The sequence below is a fragment of the Solea solea genome, chromosome 8, assembly GCF_958295425.1.
Source record: "Solea solea chromosome 8, fSolSol10.1, whole genome shotgun sequence".
NCBI classification, from domain to species: domain Eukaryota; kingdom Metazoa; phylum Chordata; class Actinopteri; order Pleuronectiformes; family Soleidae; genus Solea; species Solea solea.
In genome coordinates this window covers 13,684,227-13,705,143 of record NC_081141.1, presented here as the reverse complement: position 1 = coordinate 13,705,143, position 20,917 = coordinate 13,684,227, and the positions used below count along the sequence as shown (strand labels likewise).

Below are 20,917 nucleotides of genomic sequence, written 5' to 3'. Positions count from 1 at the left end.
ATCATCATGATAGTCCACTTTGTGGAACGTGTGCGTTATTGTTACTTGAGCTTGTTGAACCGCGGTTATTATATTTCCACTGAAACATATTTGGATGAGGTAAAGATCTTTATGTAATCTGAGGCATGATTCAAGCTCCAGAAGTTACACATCAGGGAATTCAGGCAAAGCTCCAGAAAACTGGCAACTCTGCAATGTCAATTCCCCAAACCATGAAGTAGTTATTGTGTTATTTTTACATCACAAGTGTTGCAGAATTTTTTGTTTAGTCTCTTGCTGGTGTTGGAGTGTTGAAATGTACCTAGAGCACAGTAGAGCGGCACAACCTCGATAACGCAAACATTAGTTCATATCATCTCTGCTGTTCCTGTTGTTCCCCCTCATCAGCTGTACTGACCGACTACTTCTAAACTTATGAACACAACCTCAGGGTCTTACATGAGTCGTTCTTGTTCTGTAAAAATAAACTATTGGTCGACAGAGTGTAACGCATCTGGTCTGAACAAGATGCTCTGGCAGCTCTAACATCACTGTGCTGCTGCTGCTGCTGCTGACCTCTGACCTCTTAGAATGCAGGCAACAGAAGCATGCATAGGTGGGCCAGGCGGAGGGGAAGAGAGAGTGTATGATGGTGTTGGGTATCGTCTGTAGAGGCGGGGACACTCTAATCCTGCACAACATGTTAGCAATGATGAGCTTTTTTCATCAATGAAGTCACAAAGCTTGCAACAGAATGTGGGTAACATGAGGTTCTGTTCTTAAGTTGTCTTTTTAACCACATTTGTCTGGACAAGGAGCTGAAAACAGAGTCGCTGTAATCGCAGGTTCGCGTAGGGAACAATAAAATCATGATTGAAAAGAACACAGTTCCACCTCCTTAGACTCACACAGCAGCTGAATGAGCTTCAAATGACATTGGGTCCACGTGACATGTAACTGATCTTTAGCTCATAGGTCATCTCCACTGAGTGAAATATCGTGTGTTTTTTTTTAAATGAAAATGAAACAACTTGTTTGCATATCATGACACGTAAAAACGCATCAAGCATTTTCTTCACGTCGCTTTAAACATTCAAATCTTCCTGTAAGAATGTTGAAGTTGCATTTCTTTCTCTTTCTGATAAATAATGATAATATTAATGCAAGAACAGCCCAAAAAAGCTGATAAATACAAGCTACATGTTAGTGTAAAAGGTGACTGCAGAAGATAACAAACGGATGAAAACACCAATTTAGTCTTTGGAGACTCATTTATTGAGATTCATCATTTCAAACAGTTGTTGTTCACATAATAATAATATTAATATATAGGCATCAGGTTTTGTTTGCATAGAGGTTGTTTTTGGTCCTTCACATATCTAGAATAAATGTTCATTCATATTAAGGCACGACTGGAGGTTTATAGTGCATGTTTTTGGCACATTTTAGATGTATTTGTGGAATGTGTGCATTATTGTCACTTGAGCTTATGAACCATGGTTATGATATTTCCACTGAAACATCTTTGGTCTATTTCATCTTTGGTCTGTCAGTTTTCTGAAAACAGAACATGAACATTGCTGGTTTGGCATCAAACCAACTCTGAACGGAGTTGACTTCACAAAGAAAATACCTTGGTTTTTGACCTTCAGAAAAAAAACTGCGTAAGACATCATGAAAACTACATTTTCATTGAGATCAATAAAACTGTCTCAGTGCAACACAGTTTGGAAAAACAAGTTTGTTTTTTTTGCCAGATCACTTCTGGGCATGTTTCTTGCAGATGGCGACGTACTCCAACACGTCCTCAGGGGAGCCCAGCGCCACAGGAGCCCGCTGATGGATGTTGTCTGGCTGTATGTCCAGGATGTTCTCAAAGCCAGTGGAGGCCATGCCGCCCGCCTGCTCCATGATGAAGGCCATCGGGTTGCATTCGTAGAGCAGCCGCAGCTTTGAGTGAGAGAGGGAGGAGTTAGTGTTTTTTTTTTGTGGTATTATCAAAACTTTTTTGAAAGGATTGTTCTACTTTCAGTTTTTTGTTTTGTGAGTTTATGCAAGTAAGCATACATCTCTCCTTCATTGATTATGTAGTGCTGCAACAGTTAATCAGGGTTTGAAATATTCCAGTTTTCTTTCCTCCACTTTGACAGTAAACGGAGTATGAATTATGGAAGATTTAATGAATAGACAGACTTATCAGTGAGGAATCTCCTTCAAAGATTATCAAAACCTAAAACCTTAAATATCGCAGTTGTTCGATAAATTCACAACATGAAGAGTCTTACAAATGACTGGTGCGTAGACTTTACACACTGTAAATGCAAATGGTGTTAAATATACAATAAACAGCCTGGGAATGAATACTTAACATGAAACTTCTTCAAGGAAAATCTCAAGAATTCATCTTAATTTCACTCTTGATTACTTTTTTCATCCTCATATTTTATTGAAAGACTTTATTTTCCATGTTAAATCCTTTGTAACTCAGACAACTTGCAACACATAAAGGCTCATGTTTGTCTTGATCATGGCAAAAGTATCTTAAATGTTGTGAATAATGTTTTCCTCCATTTCCCTGCACTTTATTTCTTAAAGACAACAGTGTTTTACATCCACAGTGAGTCAATGTGACTCACTGTGGATGTGGAAATGTGGAAGGATGTGGGGAGTGAAGAAACATGGTGACACAGTAGAGAGGTATTTAGTATCACTATCACAACAAGTGAACTAAAGAAACTGTACTATTTGTTTATTATGATCACTAACAGCCACTTGTGATTGATAAAACAACTTAAACATAACATTTCTAAATAAGTCCCATGAAAAGACAACAGATCTTCACATCACCTACTTTCACTATACTATATTTTATTCCTGATTTTGAGTCGACCCCATAAATACTGTACTGCTGCTAAATATTGTACCTGTATTTCAAACCTGTGGCAGGAAATAGTTCAAGGTTCGTGGAAGCTTCACACATTGTTTTAAAACCAGTGAAAACATTATGACAGCCTGGTATTGAAAGATGAACCAAAGCATTTTTAGTTTTTGCTTTTTCATCAAGTTCCTTGGAATCAACAACTGTGGAATATCATTATTTCCTTTTGTTATTATTATTATTATTATTATTATTATTATTATTATCATCATCATCATTTTCAGTCGTCAGTAGTTGTGATACAAATTGTTTGCAGCAGAAATAATTGGGAACAAGACGTTACCTTTCCCTTTGGGCTCTTCACATTTCCTGGGTATAAAAAGATGCCTCCGTACATCAGTGTTCGGTGAACGTCTGCCACCATGGAACCGATGTAGCGGGCGCCATACGGCTCACTGCCATCCTGTTATTGTTTAAAATGCTGCATTAGTCAGTTAAATACACCTGTAATGGTCAAGATCAACTTTTCAGAATAGGGACGTCTCAGTGTGAGGCTCGTGGAATCATTGGAATCCCACATTAGTAAACAAATAAACTGAAAATGAAATAACAAAAACAACTGTGGTTTCGCTTGATGGTTGCTAGTGGTAGGATAATCGGGATGAAAAGTACTTTTACTTAACCCTAACCTGTTTACACTACAGTCTACTTTACCTCAGGGAACTTCTTCTTCTGCAGGTACTCGGTGACAGCCGGGTCAAAGTGCTTCGCATATCCTTCATTTAAGCTGTAAATCTTGCCTCGCTTCTTTATCTTCACGTCCCGATCAACCAGGATAAATTCACCAAGTGCCTAACAAAGAAAAAAATATATATTACCCAGAGTTTCATATACTAAATACAAAATAGAGGACTTAAATCCACAGAGCACTCACTGGGTCGAGCATGAAGCAGTTGACTCCGTTGCCGGTGGAGAGCACAATCATGGTGGCACTGCCGTACAGGGCGTAGCCTGCTGCCACAAGGTTCCTACCAGGCTGGAGGGCGTCCTTCTCGCTCGGCTCATCGTCTGTGGTCTGGGAGAAGACGTACAATTTTTCTGTCAGTGTGGATTCATATAGTGTCACGGTTTCTCTTTTCAGTCAGGAGTATGATAACTCTTACAATAAGATCACAGTGGTCTGCTGTGACCTTGTTAGTACCTTTCTGTAGACGGCAAAGATGGTACCAATGGAGACGAGGCAATCGATGTTGGAGGAGCCGTCCAGAGGGTCAAAGCAAACGACGTATTTGCCCTAGAAGTGGAACGAGCTATGTATTATTTTTGTAAGACTTGATATGCTGCATCCTTTCAGACAGAGAACTCATGTCTCCTGCATCTTGTGATGGTACATTTGATACAAACCGCTTGTTTCTTCACAAAGGACAAAGCACATTTAAGGCCTGAGCTGTCATCAGAGGAACGTCCATGTACAATTCCAAGTATTTTGTGGCTTATTAGAGAGATTTTTGTGACATCATTTAATCCAACCGTGTGTGTTGCGTAAACCTATCTCTTTTTGTGTCTTGTGACTGTGACAGTGGTGTGTGGGCTGGAGAAGAATGTGCAAAATTGCAAGGATATTGATGCAATTGTGGCTGTTTCTGTGTCCACACAGTCTTTATGTGACATGGGAGAGCAAGGTAAGAGAGAGAATGACTGGAGGCACCTGACCTCATGTTCCCCAGCCAGTTAAGCCACATCCGAAGAGGATCTTCTCATTTGAATAACGGGGTTTATGACCTTAAGCGTCTTTGTTGGCAGCATGAGGAGCAGATTCCCAATTCTGTTGTTTATCATGTAAATTAAAGTCAGCTATAGACATATGCTCACCCTGGATTCTGGCTCCACGATGACGACTTTGTCATTCTCTTCAGAAACCAGCACGCAGGAGGTAAAGGACGACTTGATCATGTTGATCACCAAATCATTGGACAGAATGTCCAGTTTCTTCACCTGGTCACCTGTCACATTTGTGCTGCCTGCAATGCCGTAGCTGAACACACACACAAGTAATTATAACAAACAAACAAACAAACAAACAGAAAGAGTGAAGATAATAAACTTCTCTGTACATATAAAACCAGACTGTTAGTGTACATGTAAGTGGAGCACATCACCTTTTGTGAAACATATATTCAGCTCTGTGCTTGTTTCCATAAAGTGCACTTTTTTTTTTAAATCAATAACTTTGTTGCAAGTTATTTTAAAGAATGCATCTCATACATGACACAGCATTTTCCTCCACCAGCAGCAAAGTTATGTAGTGACTGAACAAGGAAGTGAATCAAAAACTGAGGTTTTTCACCAACAATGACAAGTTTTCTGCAAATGTAGGTCACTTGAAAACTTTTTGCACATTTATAAAAAAAGAGTAAAAAACTAAACAAAAACAAAAATAGCAACAAAAAGAACACAACACAGGCAAATTTGAAGAAGACATCGATTTCTCTTAAAATAGAGTCGGCACATACGAAATGTGTAAATGATAACAAAGTTTGTGTTGTGTACCGTAAAATGGGCGTGGTGGGGTCAGTGAAACGCTTCGTGATTGGCTCACAGAGAACCAGAATCTCCTGCTCAGACGAGGCTTGTGCCAACGTGGATGCAGGAGACTGAAACTTGACTGTATCTGTGCATCACGTATTCATTTCTAATGTGACTTTATACATCAGTGAAATCTCCCACTCAGTCTCGGCTCTGTTTACTCACAGATTGGCGATTCCAGCTTTACGCACGGCGCTGGAAATGGCCTTCACTGCCGTGCACAGAGAGTTGAGCAGCGTTGTCAGCTCCCCCGTGCCTTTCGCTTTCCTGCCCTCCTCCATGACGAACCGGGTCACGGTGACCACATTAGTGTCGAAGGTTCCTCGATCGGACATGATGATGATGATCGTGGTCTCGTGCGCCCTGAGAGTGAAGATCGGAGGCGAAGCTGTAGAACTTTTAAAGCGCTGTAACGCGGAACTGCGTGGAGGGGGGGTGCAGCTGTGTGGACCAATCCAGATCTGCAGGAGAGGCGTGGTCCTGGCGCGCACACACTCCAAATCCAACTGAACAAACTGATTACAATGTTACCACCAACAGAAGGAGGATGTGACCAGAAGAATGGAGACTGCGCATACCTGCATACCTGCACTCAGAGCCTCATTGTGCAAGACGAGTTTGAAAACAAGAGTCTTATGTGTGCACAGTTTCACAACGACATTTTACTTCTGATAGTGTGTCCTTTTGCATTCTTCTTTCTCTAACACTGGTGAACTTTTCCTGTCTATCTATTTTTTATTTCAAACACATATTTATATTATTATTAATATCATTATTAATTATTTTAATATCCAAATATTTACAGTATTTTATACAATGTTCTTTATTCTTCTATGTTGTTTATGTTTTTACTTTGCTTTAATTCATAACACAACACAACACAACACAATACAAGTCTAATTAAAGTGCAGAATACGAAGAGACAATGTCCCACAGTGGCCACAAAAATCACAAACTAAACAACAAAAAAATGTCCAAGCTTTACAGCAGCAAATTAGCATCAACAAAATCATAAGAAAAATCAGCATAGACTGTGTTCCGGAAGTACAGACAACCAACAATATGATGTAGCAAGACAAACCTTTCCTTGTCAGTTTGTGGATCCTCCTTCAGAGAGCTCAACTGGCCTTCAATGATTTCTGATATCAACTCCATCAATCTTCTACCACTTTATCCTCCACATGAGGGTTGCACGGGTGCTGTGCCAATCTCAGCTGACATAGGGCAATAGGCAGGGTACACCATGGACTGGTCTCCATCCAACTCCTTTGAGATTAGATAGATTTGCCAGGATTAGTGAGATTTTGTGGAACTGCGGAAATCCATCCTCAAAAGAATTAGGACTTTGGGGCTGAAATGTCAAACAGTAAATATCTGTTTTTTATATCTATCGATTGTATCAATTACACAAACAGTTATCACAAAACATATTTTAAAAGGAGATTTTAATCTCAATGATGTTTCTAATGGGTAAAATGAAGGAAAAATTAAAGAGTCAAATTGAACTAAAACATTAGTAATTACATTGGCTCACTAAAGTTATTATGTGTATTACAATTTTAAATGTTAATGTGTAAATTAAATACGTTAATTGTATTTCAACAAATATTGTTTGCTGTGGTGTTGCAGTACTTGAATAAGTAGATTATACTGAAGAAAAACCATAAATTAGCTCTAAAGATTTTAATTAAAAATTGCAGCCTATTCCTTTACATTGTGTGAAATTGATCTGTGTAAATACATCTTTTTTTTCCCATCAGTTAAAGGGCACATTCATACAAATACAATAATTAATGTTGTGTTTTTTTCCCTTATAATGAATTACCTAATCATAACAATACAAATAATAAAAACAATTACAATACTACTACTAATGATAATACAAACAATAATAATAAAACTGCTATAGTGTCCATTTTCCATTTTAATTTTTTTTATCCAGTGCTGTTACAACATGACGCCACAAGATGGCGGTATTGACTAAAGCCTTCACTTTTCGCTCTGTCCTAGACACTGTTGGTTTGTGTTTGTTGACAGCACTGATTTACCATTAGTGGCCATTTACATTTAAGCATTTAGCATGAATATGTTTTCAAACGTGAGACGAACAAAATACTTCTACCCTTTGAAACAGACGTTATAACTCACTTCTGTGACAAGTAATAGTTAAAAATGGTAATATTATTGCGCCAGTGGCGACAACGTCCCTATACGTTAGAATGGCCGCTGGACAAGAACTATATTGTTATGCGGAGGAGAATCATTTACGTTTATACAGACTCGGTGAATTGAATTGACACGTAATTCCCTTGTACATGCACGTTTAATGAAATCTTAATTTCATGAACCGATCTCGTCCAACAAATATCAGTGTTAATGTTAAAAATGAGGGGCTGGTTTACTGGCTTTTAAAGACTCACGGTGAAGTTGTTCTTCCCGGAGTACTTCAACCGTACAACAGGAAGCCTCCAGAGTAAATATCCTGCTCCGCTTTTAAAAGTAGGGCAGCTCAGTCAGCGCAGGTAAACTACACCTGTGCTGTGTGTGTGTCTGTCTCCCTCTCTCTCTCTCACGCTGACCTTCATTCACGTCACACTCACTTTGTCACGTCAGCGACTGCGCATGACCGCCGCCGGCGAACAACTTGCTGCTGAAGGGACAAGTACAAAGAGAGACTGGTTGGAGGCTGGTGCTGTTGCTGCTGCTGGTGCTGCTGGTGCGGGACGTGCACCGTTCCACGGGGATTGCGTGTTATCAGCACTGTTTATCGTGACCTTAGTGCTCGATGTGGGAGTTTTCCCCCCTGAGACTTTGACTTTAAGGACAGTCAGTCGCGTCCACTCAGAGGAAGAGTTGCATCAAAGCGCCACAGACAGCCAGGGACACGCTCGGACTCTGGTAAGTGAAACGCTGTGTGGTTACTGTGAGCTTCTGGTATATAAATATATAAATGTATATAATGCAAATGATGAATTAACTTTATGCTCCATGACTAATTGAGGCTGTGGAAGATAACTGTGAGCACTATGAGCCTTTGGTTTGATAGTGTGTTTAAATTCAGCGTGTTCCTGGTCAGGTGGTCCTGCAGCGACCAGATCAGACCACACAATCCCATGAAGCGCTGCTGGTTAATCTGGATTACATTCTAGTCATATGGTGTTTGTTGTACCTGGTCCTTCTAATAAGCTCCCACACTGCACCACAGCACAGCACAGCACAACACGCCACTCTACTCCACTCCACTTGTGACCAAGCGCTGGTTCGCGCCAAACAGGTGTCGTGGAAATGTGTGTACCTCACATGTTGCAGTTCCAGTACGGGTTGAACTTTGACCCCCAAGGGCGATATAGCCATAGACATAATCACGGTATAGTGTCGATAACGATCACGTTTAATGCCAGATAAACGAAGTCAGACAGAGTTTTGTAAATTGTGCTTCATCATAAAAAAACTATTGAAATATTTAACAAATCTGAGGCAAAACATTGAAATCCATTGAATGTGTTAGGGTTTTTATCCGTTTTTATATTGCAGTTGGAGAAAATTATGTGGGGATAAATATGACTATTTAATATATAAAATATATATATTTATTTTATTATATAAATTGCAATACAATTAATGAATCATATAATAAAACTTCATTTTTGTTATTTAATTGATCTATAGAAATTCTAAATCACACTAGACTACTATTTAAATACACTTCATTGGTGCACAGAAAGAAATGTAGCACAGAAGAAAAATAGTGTTTTGTATTTACGAGTGACTTCCAGTCAAAATCAGATTACAGATCTTTATTAGCCATATATCTCCAATAATGTTGTTGTTCTCAGTAGTTGTCTGTAGATGCATAAGCTTAAACAGAGAGAGCAGAAACTACATCTGAACGGTCTAAATTCTCTTATGCCCCCTCTTGGCTCTGGACCCACTTATTGTGATGATTTCTTAACTGATTTATCTCTGATAACAGTGACCAATTTCTGTGACCAATGTGACTTGGTAATCCCTCACCACTGTATCATCCATAGTGACTCATGTCAAGTTTCACCGCAGATTTTTGCTCTATCCCAAACATCACTACCTCAAGCCTTAGCACATAGTTTAATTGTTTATACATAACTGTTTGCACCAACTGCTACGCTGAAGATAGTGTCCCTGTGTTAAGATTTAACTTTGTGGTTGTTCCTTGACACCTTTGCTCTGGTAACAGTGACCCATCTCATCTCATGTGACCAGGTAATCCCTCTAGTATGAGCCGTTATGACTCATCTTTGCCTGGGATTTAACATCTTGAATCAGATTTTGCCACAGATGTGTGCACTGTCCCTGACATCACTGTCTCAAGCATCAACTAGAACTATTTGTCTTCATTACAGATGTGTTGTCCAGTAAAAGAACAAGAAAAACACATGAAAATGCAACACAACACAGAAAACATGATAAAAGCATAAATAAATTCATGCGTCATCTAAAAAGTAGGGATGGGACAATACCACTTCTTTTGTGTCCGACATGGATATCACAAACTCGAGTGTCTACTGATGCCTCCAACTGTGAAACAAATGTTGTTCTCCCAAAGAGAAGAAATAAACAGACCAAACATGACTTGGCTCAAATGAGTTTGCTGATTTTGATTTACATTTGTTACTGTCTGTGCATAGTGAAGCATGCAGCATATTGTATCGGTTTTTAAATATAAAGAACTATACTGGGCATCTATCTCCACATGTCTCCACAACTGGGACTGATGACAAACAGTGCAGATTCAGATATTGGATTGGATATAGCTAATGTTAATATCCCTCCTACTCGAAGCTTGAAATGCAGTGCATTGCATGACCCTAGAACAAAAGCCTCGTTAGAGACTTCTGATAGGAACCCTCATCACCTTTGAAATGTTACTTATAGTAGAATTGAAGCGTTCATTGGTTGTCATGTTGTCCAAACCATACAGCAGAGTTGCTTCTCACTGAGGCATTTTAGGATCAGACAGACCTCAATGATGGTCCCGACTGTACTGGTTTGGGTTGGGGTCAAACAGAGCATCCTTAATCGTCTCCTGACCCAGAGTTTTCCACTTTTTCTTTCGATAAAGCACTGAATTGAATTCACGTGTCAGTGAGGAAGAATATGAGCATTGTGAGAGCATCACTTTAATGAAATTCTTAGACTTCCATTGTGGCACTTTTGGCATATCTATGAATCCATTTTTCTACACTTGGGCATAAAAAACAGATTACAAGTGGTGATTTCATCACATGGACGAGGCAAAGCATTCCTTCAGAAATGAATGTCCCAACCTGGGATGAAACTGACAAAAAGTCGAATTTTCTGGCTCTGCACGTCTTTTACTATTTTTGCTTGGAGAACCTAATATAGTAGCAGTTACATCACACGCTTCTGTGTACGTGTTAATGTGTAATCAGCCAGTAAGTGTTGTCATTGTGAATGACAATGTCAAGCAGGACAATCATTTTGTTGCTATTGTAACAAAATCCTAGCATAATTTAAGTATTAACTACTTAAGGAATGTAGCTTGGTAATAGAATCTTTAAGGGTTTAACAAACGATTGTTTCTATTGTTATATCTGATGATTAGTTTCTTGATTAATCAATGCAATGTTAGAAAATCGTTTTTATTGTTGTTTTTTTAAAGCCCGTTGTCAAAGCAATAGGACAAAACTCAATTATGTTTAGTTTAGAGAGTAGGAAAGCCTTACAGAGTAGGAACATTGAACCAGTGAAATATTCTTGACTATTGACACAAATTATTTTGTAATCTGCTGATTTTAATTGTCTTTAATGTTAATATTTAACTGATTCATCACTTCACCTATAACCTACATGACTTACATTGATTTGTCAGTGTGCAGCTTGCTCATGGGCCTATTGTTTGTTGCCCTGACACTAATCTGAGCTCAGACTTGTACTGTAAGAAAGCTTAGTATTAAAACTGTACGTATCTGCACATGTCTCCCAGCTACACGCAGAGCATTCCTCAGCCTCTCTCTGGTTTCACATCAACACATAAGCAGATCTGGTGGAAGCACAGCCTGGTGTTGGTTGGTACATCAGGCTCAGCAGCCCTCATGGATCCACATCATCAGGTCTTTCAGCCTGTGCGGACATATGGCAAAAGTCTCTCACTTAACACCTAGGTGAGGCGAGCCTTCTGTCCACATGATCAAAGCCTGGCCTCTGTCGCTCAGATGTGTCACCCCTCAGCCACCACCTCCCTGTGATTATGACTCCCATCTCTTTACTGTTTGTTTGAAGGAAATGACTTCCTCTGTGCTATGTGAGTGGGTTTCATATCCACTCTGGCCTTGCCTTTCTTCAGGCTGCACATTTTTTTTTTTTGTGCTGTGGTGTTTTCTCTGTAATTTTAGGTAGAAGGGTGCTGAGTTGTAATTTCAGTTTTGGTTGAACATCTGTGCCGGCTTCTGTCCCAGTTGTGCTTCTCTTGCATGTACTAAAAATACTGCCCTTTTTGGGTTTGCTTAAAGAAGAATTTCTGCACTTGTGTGTACTTTTTTCACTTAGCGCTTCACTGCTGTGTAACCCTTTCAAAACCACTTTTGAGTGGTCTTGGTGCTCGACTGTGGAGGTGAAAAGGAGCTGCTACAGCTGCTTAAGGTTTTTAAGTGTGGGATGAAGACCTACATGAGCCTCAGATACTGCCCTGTTATTACAAGATCAAACTTACTATATTTAGTAAATCCACCAAAACTAAACAACATATTTGAAGAAAACTGAACTGAATCTTTGTCAAATGGTCGATACTTTTAGCAATACTGTTCTTCAGGTATGCACCTGTAAAATACAAGGCCAGCACAGCAGACAGTAAATTGACTTAAAAGGTCAAGCTTCAGGGAATCTTTGTAATGGATTTGCAGTGGCCTGGGGCTGCTGGTATAGACCAGCACCACATTGTTTGCTTGTCATGATTGGGGGTCATCAAAGCATTCGCATAATTGCCCAATAATCCTTTTCAATGAGTTTTTCCTGGATAAAGGAGATTTAAGAGTCAGCTGGATTGGGAGATGTTCGTATTTGGTGGGTTCTGGATTTCCATGTGCTCAATATTTCCTGTAACGCTTTTAAGGCATATTAAACAACAGATTCCTGTATAGTTTATAGATTTTTAGTAAACTGAAGACAAAATCACAAGTCTTTTTGGCTACTCTTCATTGATCAGTTATCAAAGAAAGATATATTTATCCAGATTAACTAAATTGGTTACAGTGCACTGAACACACTATGTGGCTTAAATGACAAAAATGTAAATAAACACAGCATTAGCACTGCAATATAATTTTAAACTTATTGTTAAATTCAATATGTTAAAGAGCAAGTTGTCTGTTGTTCTCTGTATGTACATGTGAATGGCACCGTATCGCTTTATAAGCTAGTGCATATATATAACACGCGTCCTGTTGACCTTAACGTTACAGAAACACAAACCGTGAATGGCGAAATGGACGGTGAGATGGATCGTGTTGTGGTTCTGTATGTTTCATACATCTGTACCACTGTACATCAGTCCAAAAGTGGGTCTTCTCCGTAGCTTTCGCTCTCGCTGATGCCATCGTATTGTTTGTGTTCCAGCAACAGAACTGCAGTTTGTACGTCGTCTCCTTCCACTTCTGCGTCAAAGACTGGGGAGAAAACTTTGGTGCCGAACACCAACTCCAGTCTGACTAAGTCTATACATCAGACTATGAATCACATTATCCAGTTGTGTTAGTCCCACTAAGACTAGCTTGATTTTAGGCGGACTAATGTGTTTACATGACATTAAGAAAACCAAATTATTGTCTTAAAATCTGACTTTTAACATGCATATAAACACACTGAGTGACATGTGCTGAAGCTGTAAACTGAGTTGAAGTTGCAGCTTTGCCAATTTAATGTCCAAGGAGACAAAGGACATGTCTAGCTCACAGTGGCACATCAAATTACAGAGTAGTGTGTGTCCACTAAAAAATTCTGACTGGAATCTTCCTTCCTCAGGACGTGGCTTGGGTTTCATCCATCTGAGGTGCTAGTTGTTTTAGCTGTGCCGACAACTGTCAGTTGATTCAGTCGTGCGCGCTTCGACTTGTTTTGGAGGAACATTGTTGCTGTGAACAAGAGTGAAGGAGGGTATTTCTCTGTGTAGCTGGGATTAACCCTGGCTAAACCTCGAAGTGTGTGTCACAAAGATGTTTTGTTTCCTGGTATGTTAATCCCTTTTCTTTCATGCATGCCCCCTCTCCGTCATTATGTCCCCGTTGGTATTTCAGATATGATTCACAGGAATTAATTCATTTGGTTTATTTAACCTGAGCCCCAACATGTACATATGTAACACCCGATGATACTTTCTGAGGTGTTTGTTGTTACACATGGCAGCGTCTTTCATATCTCACCATGTGGTTTATCCAGCATGTTGACACAAAATTCAGTTGCTGCTTATGGCTTTGTGATATGATCAAAATGTTGTATCCCATTACATTACGCAAAACTATTTTTTTACAATTGTTAGATGTAATGCCAGTAATGCTAAATCTTACTCTCCAGAGTAATTTTTGATGCAACAAAATGAAAACTGGTTAAAAGTAAATGTTTGAACAGCAACAAAAGTTTGCCACAAGTTGCTTAAGTTCATATTTTGTTTTCTCATCTCATCTCTGCTACAGTGAGTGTGATTATGCTGTTAATTAAATTAACCTCAAATCAGAAAGATGCCCTGAAGTAAAACCTTAGTACTTGAATTGGCTTGTTGTTGACATTTGATCACAACTGAATTAGTGCCAGAAAAAACAGTGGGGAGGCAGGGTAGGCAGTAGTGCTGGGTGGTATGAACAAAAATTTTTCATGGTATCCAGTGGTAGTTTTTGATGCATGGACATGAGTGAGTAAGGGAGCAGCAGAGTTGTGTGTGTGTGTGTGTGTGTGTGTGTGTGTGTGTGTGTGTGTGTGTGTGTGTGTGTGTGTGTGTGTGTGTGTGTGTGTGTGTGTGTGTGTGTGTGTGTGTGTGTGTGTGTGTGTGTGTGTGTGTGTGTGTGTGTGTGTGTGTGTGTGTGTGTGTGTGTGTGTGTGTGTGTGTGTGTGTGTGTGTGTGTGTGTGTGTGTGTGTGTGTCGATCGATGCTGCAATTGCTTCCACAGTTACTTCTTCCCCTAAGCCCTTGGCATGTGTGGTGCAACAGTGCAAATTGTCCCCCCTCGAACAAGGGCTGAACGATTTTGAACAAATATCTAATTGCAATTATTTTGACGGAAAATGCGATTGATTAGCGATATCAGAGGGAATGGTACTTTTTTCAAAAAAAACATATTTCAAAGGATCAGTGTGTGATATTTGTGCAGCTCTGTGAGAAACGAAGATGTTCTCTTCAGTCTGTAGAATAAAATGGGTAATAATAATTCATCTAAAATGATATTTTGACACATCTTGGCTTGAATGCCTCCTGCGATTTGAAAATTGCAGTAAGATGTATTGCAATTTCGAAAACATTTTTTTATTAATTTTTCAGCCCTAACTCGAACAAAGTTTTGCTGCGGCACGATCCATTTTTCGTATATGCTATCTGCTGATCACTAAAAAAAGAAAGAAAAGAAAGTCAGGTCATCTGAGAAAGGAAAGGGCCCTGCCTGTTTATTATACGTTACGTAGGATAACGCAGGTGCAAATTGCATTAATAGCTCCATTGATACTTTGATAATCCCTCTGCTATGCAGGCTTGTACAGACTTTTCAAGTTGAAATATTCCACAAGAAGGTAGTCTGATTCAGTTTATTCAGAAATCTCAACACTAACCGGGAGAGCTGACTAGCAATAAATGGTGGGTTAATAAGCAAATATCATTTTTTTTTTTTTATTGTGCAAATTACTTTTTAAGAAAATAATCTGCATATTAATCAATCATTAAAGAAACGGTTAATCTCAGCCTCAGGTTTAATACTTTAAGCAGCAGTTACCACAAATCAGCCATCAGTTCACCCCCGAGGGTGGTGTGTGTCATTCTCACAAAATGGATATTGGGTGGAGCATCCCTTTTAATGACAGGGGGGGTATACATTTACAAGAAAACCTTTCCTTGTGCATCTTTTTAATCTAAGCCTCTGGAAACGCCCCCAATATCTGCACACTCCCATTAACCTCCACACCACATAAAGTGCTGCCGTGGATGCCACTGTTTATGGCTGAGAGAACCGCAGACTGTCAGCCCACAGCTCACCAGGCTGCTCATATTGCAGTCTCCCTCACTAGCTGGTATTGTCAGGTTACAGCGTGTGTGCGCGTGTGTGTGTGTGTGTTTGGTGACGGGGCGACTGAGTTGTGATTGGCTCAGTCACACTCAGGCGTGTGAGACACAGCTGGGTGATGTCTCCCTCACATCCCACAGTTCTCTTTGGGATGTTTTCTCTGTGGTTGTCGTACTGGGGGAAATGCATTCACTGACTGACTTTGTGAGGAAGGTGAGTTCAATCTATGTGTCTTATCGAGTTTTATTTAGTTTGATTGCTCTGATAACTTCCAGAAAACACAGGGAAACATTGCGTAGCTGGTCTGTATATTAGATATCTGTTTTGCATAGAGCATTTCCTGTGAAGTTATCATTCAGTGACAGTGTCAAGTGAACACACCGTTTGTCCTGTGATAAACACTGATATACGCTGGCTGCCTCTCGACTGCATTCAAAATCCGATGATATTAATGTATTAGGATTTGTTTATCTATTCAGAGTTGCTGACTTGACACAGACGGTAACATCTCTGCACCGCACCCTCTGCATTAAACAAAGCACTTGTCGACACTTGTTCTTCCTTTTCAATAAAAGGTATGCTCTTATTAGTGTTTCAATATTTCTCCAGGTTTGCAGGTTCTTTGTAGGTCGGACAGGCTTATTTGTCAGACGGTCACTTTCAGTAGTTTGTTTACTTTCAGTAGTTTGTTTACTCCTTGATTGGAGAAACCAGAGTGGATGCTAAGCCCTATAGGAAACTGGCAAGCAAGCATTTCATGTTATGTCTCAAAGGTATAATTTTTCTAATATTGGGGGGGGGAGGGGGTTGAGACTCAGCCGTTAAACATTTGATATCTATAAGATGGTGTGAACAGGGTTGAGGGTCTGGTTTAAGGTTTTGTCTGTGGTGTGGGGGACTGTTGTGTCTACAGCTGCTGCTCTGCACATTCCTAGTGAAGATCCAGTCACTCTGACCTCATGGCTGACTGAGCCTCTACCTTTTCACCAAGAGTGTGACCACAGACATATGAGCTGGCATCATGTGTTGCATGTGGAGTTTGAAAAAGAGACGCCATGCAAGACAGATCTCACATTTAACGTGATAAGTTCCAAAAAGTTTGAGTACACAAAAACAAACTAGGTTTGAAGTAGGGTTGTCTCCTTTAGGTCCTCGAGGTTGGTGCATTATTTGACAGGGTTTTGATTTGACTGGCATTTAGTGAATGAACTCTTGTGTGTGTGTGTGTGTGTGTGTGTGTGTGTGTGTGTGTGTGTGTTTTCGTATCAGCTCACACTGACTAGTTACTTATAATTGCAAGCTTCTTGCCTGTGAGAACAAGTCTGCGCAGTCATTCGTGTATAAGAAACATTAGGAAATGTTTCATATTAGCAGTTCAAGTTAGTTCAAGTTGAGCGAAAGATGTTAAGATTACGTAATTCATTCAGTGTTTCAATTTCAGTAAGTGGGTTACAGCTGTGGTAACATACTGCAGTACTCTTAACATGCTTTAAATCTGTAGTGAAGCCATGAGACAACTTTTACCATTTTGGAGAAGAACCTTTCCTGTGAAGTAAATGTTCTGTTGTCTGACAGACCAGTAGGAAGTGACTCAGGTGAAGATGGGAAGTCTCTGAAGTGACCCTGAAATCATCTGTGGCCACATGCCTTTGATGATATAAACAGCTTCCTGAAGAAGGTCAGGAGTTTCTCTGCAAACTGTTAAACTGCACCAGTAAATTATTTCCTCTTGCGGTCAGTGGGCCTTTGTTTACAGCGGAGATTGAGTCCCTGGTGACACCATTGATCTTATCAGCTGCGGTCGAAGCTTCTCTGCTGCTGTTGGCACACCACATGTGGAGCTCTTTATTACTAGGCTGCGTTTACAGGAGACCATAATCCGAAACCCACATTAATTACAGAGAGACGTACTTGTGTGATCTGTAATCAGCACAGGGATGATTCAGTGAATGTGTATTGTTTATTTACTGATAAGGCTGCACGTTCACTTTGCTTTGAATTGTGAAAATGAAGTGCAGTGAATGATGGCGTTTGACCATGTGACTTTAGTCCTCACCACAGCCATTGAGCTGTGGTGGAGTCAGCTTAACAATGGCCCTGCACCTGCTCAAGTTTCATTTTCCACAATGTGAGTGGACGATCACCATAGCAGCGGGTCCACAGGTTCCCTGACCTATCCCATGTTTTCCTCTGAGGTCCTGGTGACTGAGGGATGGGGTTGCTCTGATGCTATATTCAGTATCTTGAATTCTACACTATAATTCTACATATAATTTGTTAATGTAATAACCATGGAAGTTTAAAAATAAAAAAGTCCTTTAACGGAAACAACATAACAGACTGTAGATGAAGGTTATAACAGTCCTGAGAGGTTAAACCTGACCTATATTAAATACAGTTAAACAACTGTTGTCGAGCAGATCATGATTGTAGGTTTCTGTTTGACTGGACAGCAGGCGTTGCATAATGACATGAACAAACATACTCATCTGGATGCAAGGGATGACATTGACTACCTGATAATAATTTACAAGGTGGACATAATTGAGCTGTTGAGATACAATAGCTCTCTTATCTTCTCATGTCATCAGTGTCTCAGTGTCATCCTCAATTAACTAGCAAGGTTTTTCTTAAATACAGAAGGGCTAAAGGCTTTCTGCTTTAATGGTGTTTGTGCAACACTTTAAACTGTTGTAAATGGATGGAGTTCACTTTGTCATCGAGAAGGGGAAGCACTCTCGACAGTCTTATCCTTGGACGGACTATTCTGGAGATGGCTGTGTACCACTGAGCTGCGTTATCACCAGACCAGTTGTGCAGGATGTTTTGTTTTCTCAAATTGGGACTGTGTTTTTTTTATTCAGAACATGTTTGAGTTGTTTCAGTGAACGTAGTATGGTTTATAGGTGAGATAATCACAAACGATACGGTATAATGAATGAATATTAATGATAACCAAATTACTAAAAACTGAATGTTTGCATAATATATTACTTGACTTTCTTTTTATTTAATTGTTTATACTTCTTTTGGAATGAGCGGTCATTGATTTGACCTTCTCAGAAACTGTATCGGTGAAAAGTAAGGGCAGGTATTTTTTTTTACACTGACTAGGTGACCAAACTGAATTGTTCCTATATGATCTTTCTTTTGCTTTTGTTGTGTTTGGCCTGTATGTGGCGCTGTCATGCTTACCACAGAAATGCACCAACATTGGTGTAGATGTGGAGCATGCACATGATGCTTGTGGGATTAAGTGTTAGTTGCGGCTATGACATTATTGTTTTCCAAGGGTGGCGTTTCAAGATTTTTTTTGTATGTTTTAAGGCTCCGAAAACAGCATTTCTGTGTGGAGATAAAAACAGGTATGATATAAAACTGTCCTAAACTTGTTCTTATGTGTGTTATGTATGCTGAACGTAAGTGTTAAAGAGTAGTTTATCCACAGCTGTTAGTCAAGTTGTGACTTATAAGAACTAACCAGGAAGGAAATTCAGTAAACTGCAGCATCATTTTAAAGGTCTCCAGTTCTGCTTGGCATAAATGTAGCCGTAGGGATACTTTTATCTTACTTTTAAATTAAAATGTAGCCTTGTTGATGTATAGCCTTGGAGAACAAAAACACATATGGGGGTGTTGTGTTTCCTTGGCAGTTTATCTGTTGACCGTTGTTGATACAGTGACCCTCCCTTCCTCTCTCGTCTCACTCTTTTGCATATTCAGTGACATCTGTCACCAGACTTCTCCACCAGCAAATGTTAATTGTTCCTTCCCTCCAGCTTTGCGAAAATAATACTAGCAGAGCACGGGTCACCACTCAAGTCAATATTTGTTCATGGGCAGCGTCTTCTGGACAGAGCTGTCTATTTTTGAAAGGCTTTGTTTGAACACCTTTTTTGGAATTCTTGCAATAATTGAAAACAAGTTTTTTTTTTTAATCTTTCCATTATACAAATGTCATAAATCAGTTCTGTGAGAACAAGAGATGTTATCTACCACTGTGTTATGTGGGGAAGAGCAAGTGATATCTATGTTTTAGGTTGTGAATGATCACATTTTTTTTGTTAGTAAACACTCAACAGAATTCAGTGAACTGCTTTTTTTGCACTTCTGGTTAGTCGCAAACTGCATTTCGTTGTCTTTGTACTTGTATGCCGCACAATGACAATAAAGTTGAATCTAATCTTGAATCCAAACAGAATTGTTTTAGAAGCACAAATCTAAACCAGAACAAAAAGAAAATCATTTATTAACATGGAAAAATAACACACATTGCTCCTGCATAACATTTATTTGTTAAAAGTGTGGGAAAGTAGTTCACTCAGAATATTCTGTTAGTGATGTCAGTGCCCACTTGAGAAAACATTTTTGGCTAACCAAACATGACATTTTATGAGTCATTTTGACAACACCAGAGGAATAGTTGTTTTTCCAATTTCCTTCCCTCTGAATCATTCCCAAATGTGACATTGAAATTTCCCAGAATACCACGGGAGTTAATCCCTTTGTTTTGGTGGAAGTGGGGATCCTCCCGGTGAACAGAGGGCAGCCATAATGCCACAGTGTTTCAGTGGAATGTTGGTGCTATTGTTGACCAGGATGACTCTCACTGAGAAGACACCGCCCCTCCTTTCCTCACCCCATCACTGCCAATACAATGTGTTGCATTATACCTATGAAGGCATGTTACTGTTTCCATAGCCTATGACCCTGTGACCGTGAGCCGAAGCCAAGATAATGAAAAGGATGACACGGAAGTCATTGGTTAGTCCCACAGTTATTACAGCTTCCTCGGCGCTACAGCGGCTGGGAATCCAAAGCCTTTATCTCCTGGAGCCAGTTGTTCTTTCTATGTGTAAATTTTAACTTTTTTCTACAAAAAGTAATATATATATATATATATATATTACTTTTTGTAGAAAAAAGTTTTATATATATACATACATACATACATAATATATGTCTGATTTTAATATGTGTGATTTTATCCAAACACTGATTTACTGTGTTAACTAATTCCTGATGTTCTGGGCGTTCGCTGTTGGAAGTAAAAGAGTGTCTTTGTTGTCTTTTTTGGAGAACGGAAATTACTCGAGTGTCTGTTAGACTGACGGTGTTGATGGACATGCCTCTTAGTGATTGCTTGGGTGTGTGGTTAGTGTTTACCATGTGAATGAAGAGGACGGGCTCTTACACCCCTCTCTGTAGAATGACATGT

General features: G+C 39.6%; 2 protein-coding genes across 4 annotated transcripts in view; one reads left to right on the top strand and one right to left on the bottom strand.

Annotated features, from left to right (window-relative positions):
* Nucleotides 1-1,231: 1,231 nt before the first annotated feature.
* Nucleotides 1,232-5,883, bottom strand: fbp1a (fructose-1,6-bisphosphatase 1a). The gene is made up of 7 exons (XM_058636622.1): nucleotides 5,609-5,883; nucleotides 4,730-4,892; nucleotides 4,059-4,151; nucleotides 3,792-3,932; nucleotides 3,572-3,709; nucleotides 3,201-3,320; nucleotides 1,232-1,929 (listed from the first exon to the last, which is right to left on the bottom strand). Exons 1-7 carry the CDS (start codon nucleotides 5,776-5,778, stop codon nucleotides 1,738-1,740), a joined length of 1,017 nt encoding a protein of 338 aa, XP_058492605.1. The 5' UTR covers nucleotides 5,779-5,883; the 3' UTR covers nucleotides 1,232-1,737.
* A 2,287-nt stretch (nucleotides 5,884-8,170) lies between these two features.
* Nucleotides 8,171-20,917, top strand: part of kank1a (KN motif and ankyrin repeat domains 1a) — a 78,227-nt gene continuing 65,480 nt past the window's right edge. For 2 of the 3 annotated variants that reach the window (XM_058636612.1, XM_058636611.1), the window contains exon 1: nucleotides 8,171-8,341. The gene's annotated coding sequence lies outside the window, so the exon portion shown is untranslated. Of the gene's footprint in view, nucleotides 8,342-15,779; nucleotides 15,913-20,917 lie in introns of those variants that run through there. The other variant, XM_058636613.1, reaches the window with a different exon arrangement.

Excerpts from the sequence above, each read along its gene's own strand:
- fbp1a (XM_058636622.1), bottom strand. The coding sequence starts at position 5,778 with ATGTCCGATCGAGGAACCTTCGACACTAATGTGGTCACCGTGACCCGG. Across the intron at positions 4,893-5,608 it reads AAAGCTGGAATCGCCAATCT|CTACGGCATTGCAGGCAGCA; the intron begins GTGAGTAAACAG and ends GTGTGTGTTCAG. Across the intron at positions 3,321-3,571 it reads AGAAGAAGAAGTTCCCTGAG|GATGGCAGTGAGCCGTATGG; the intron begins GTAAAGTAGACT and ends AAACAATAACAG.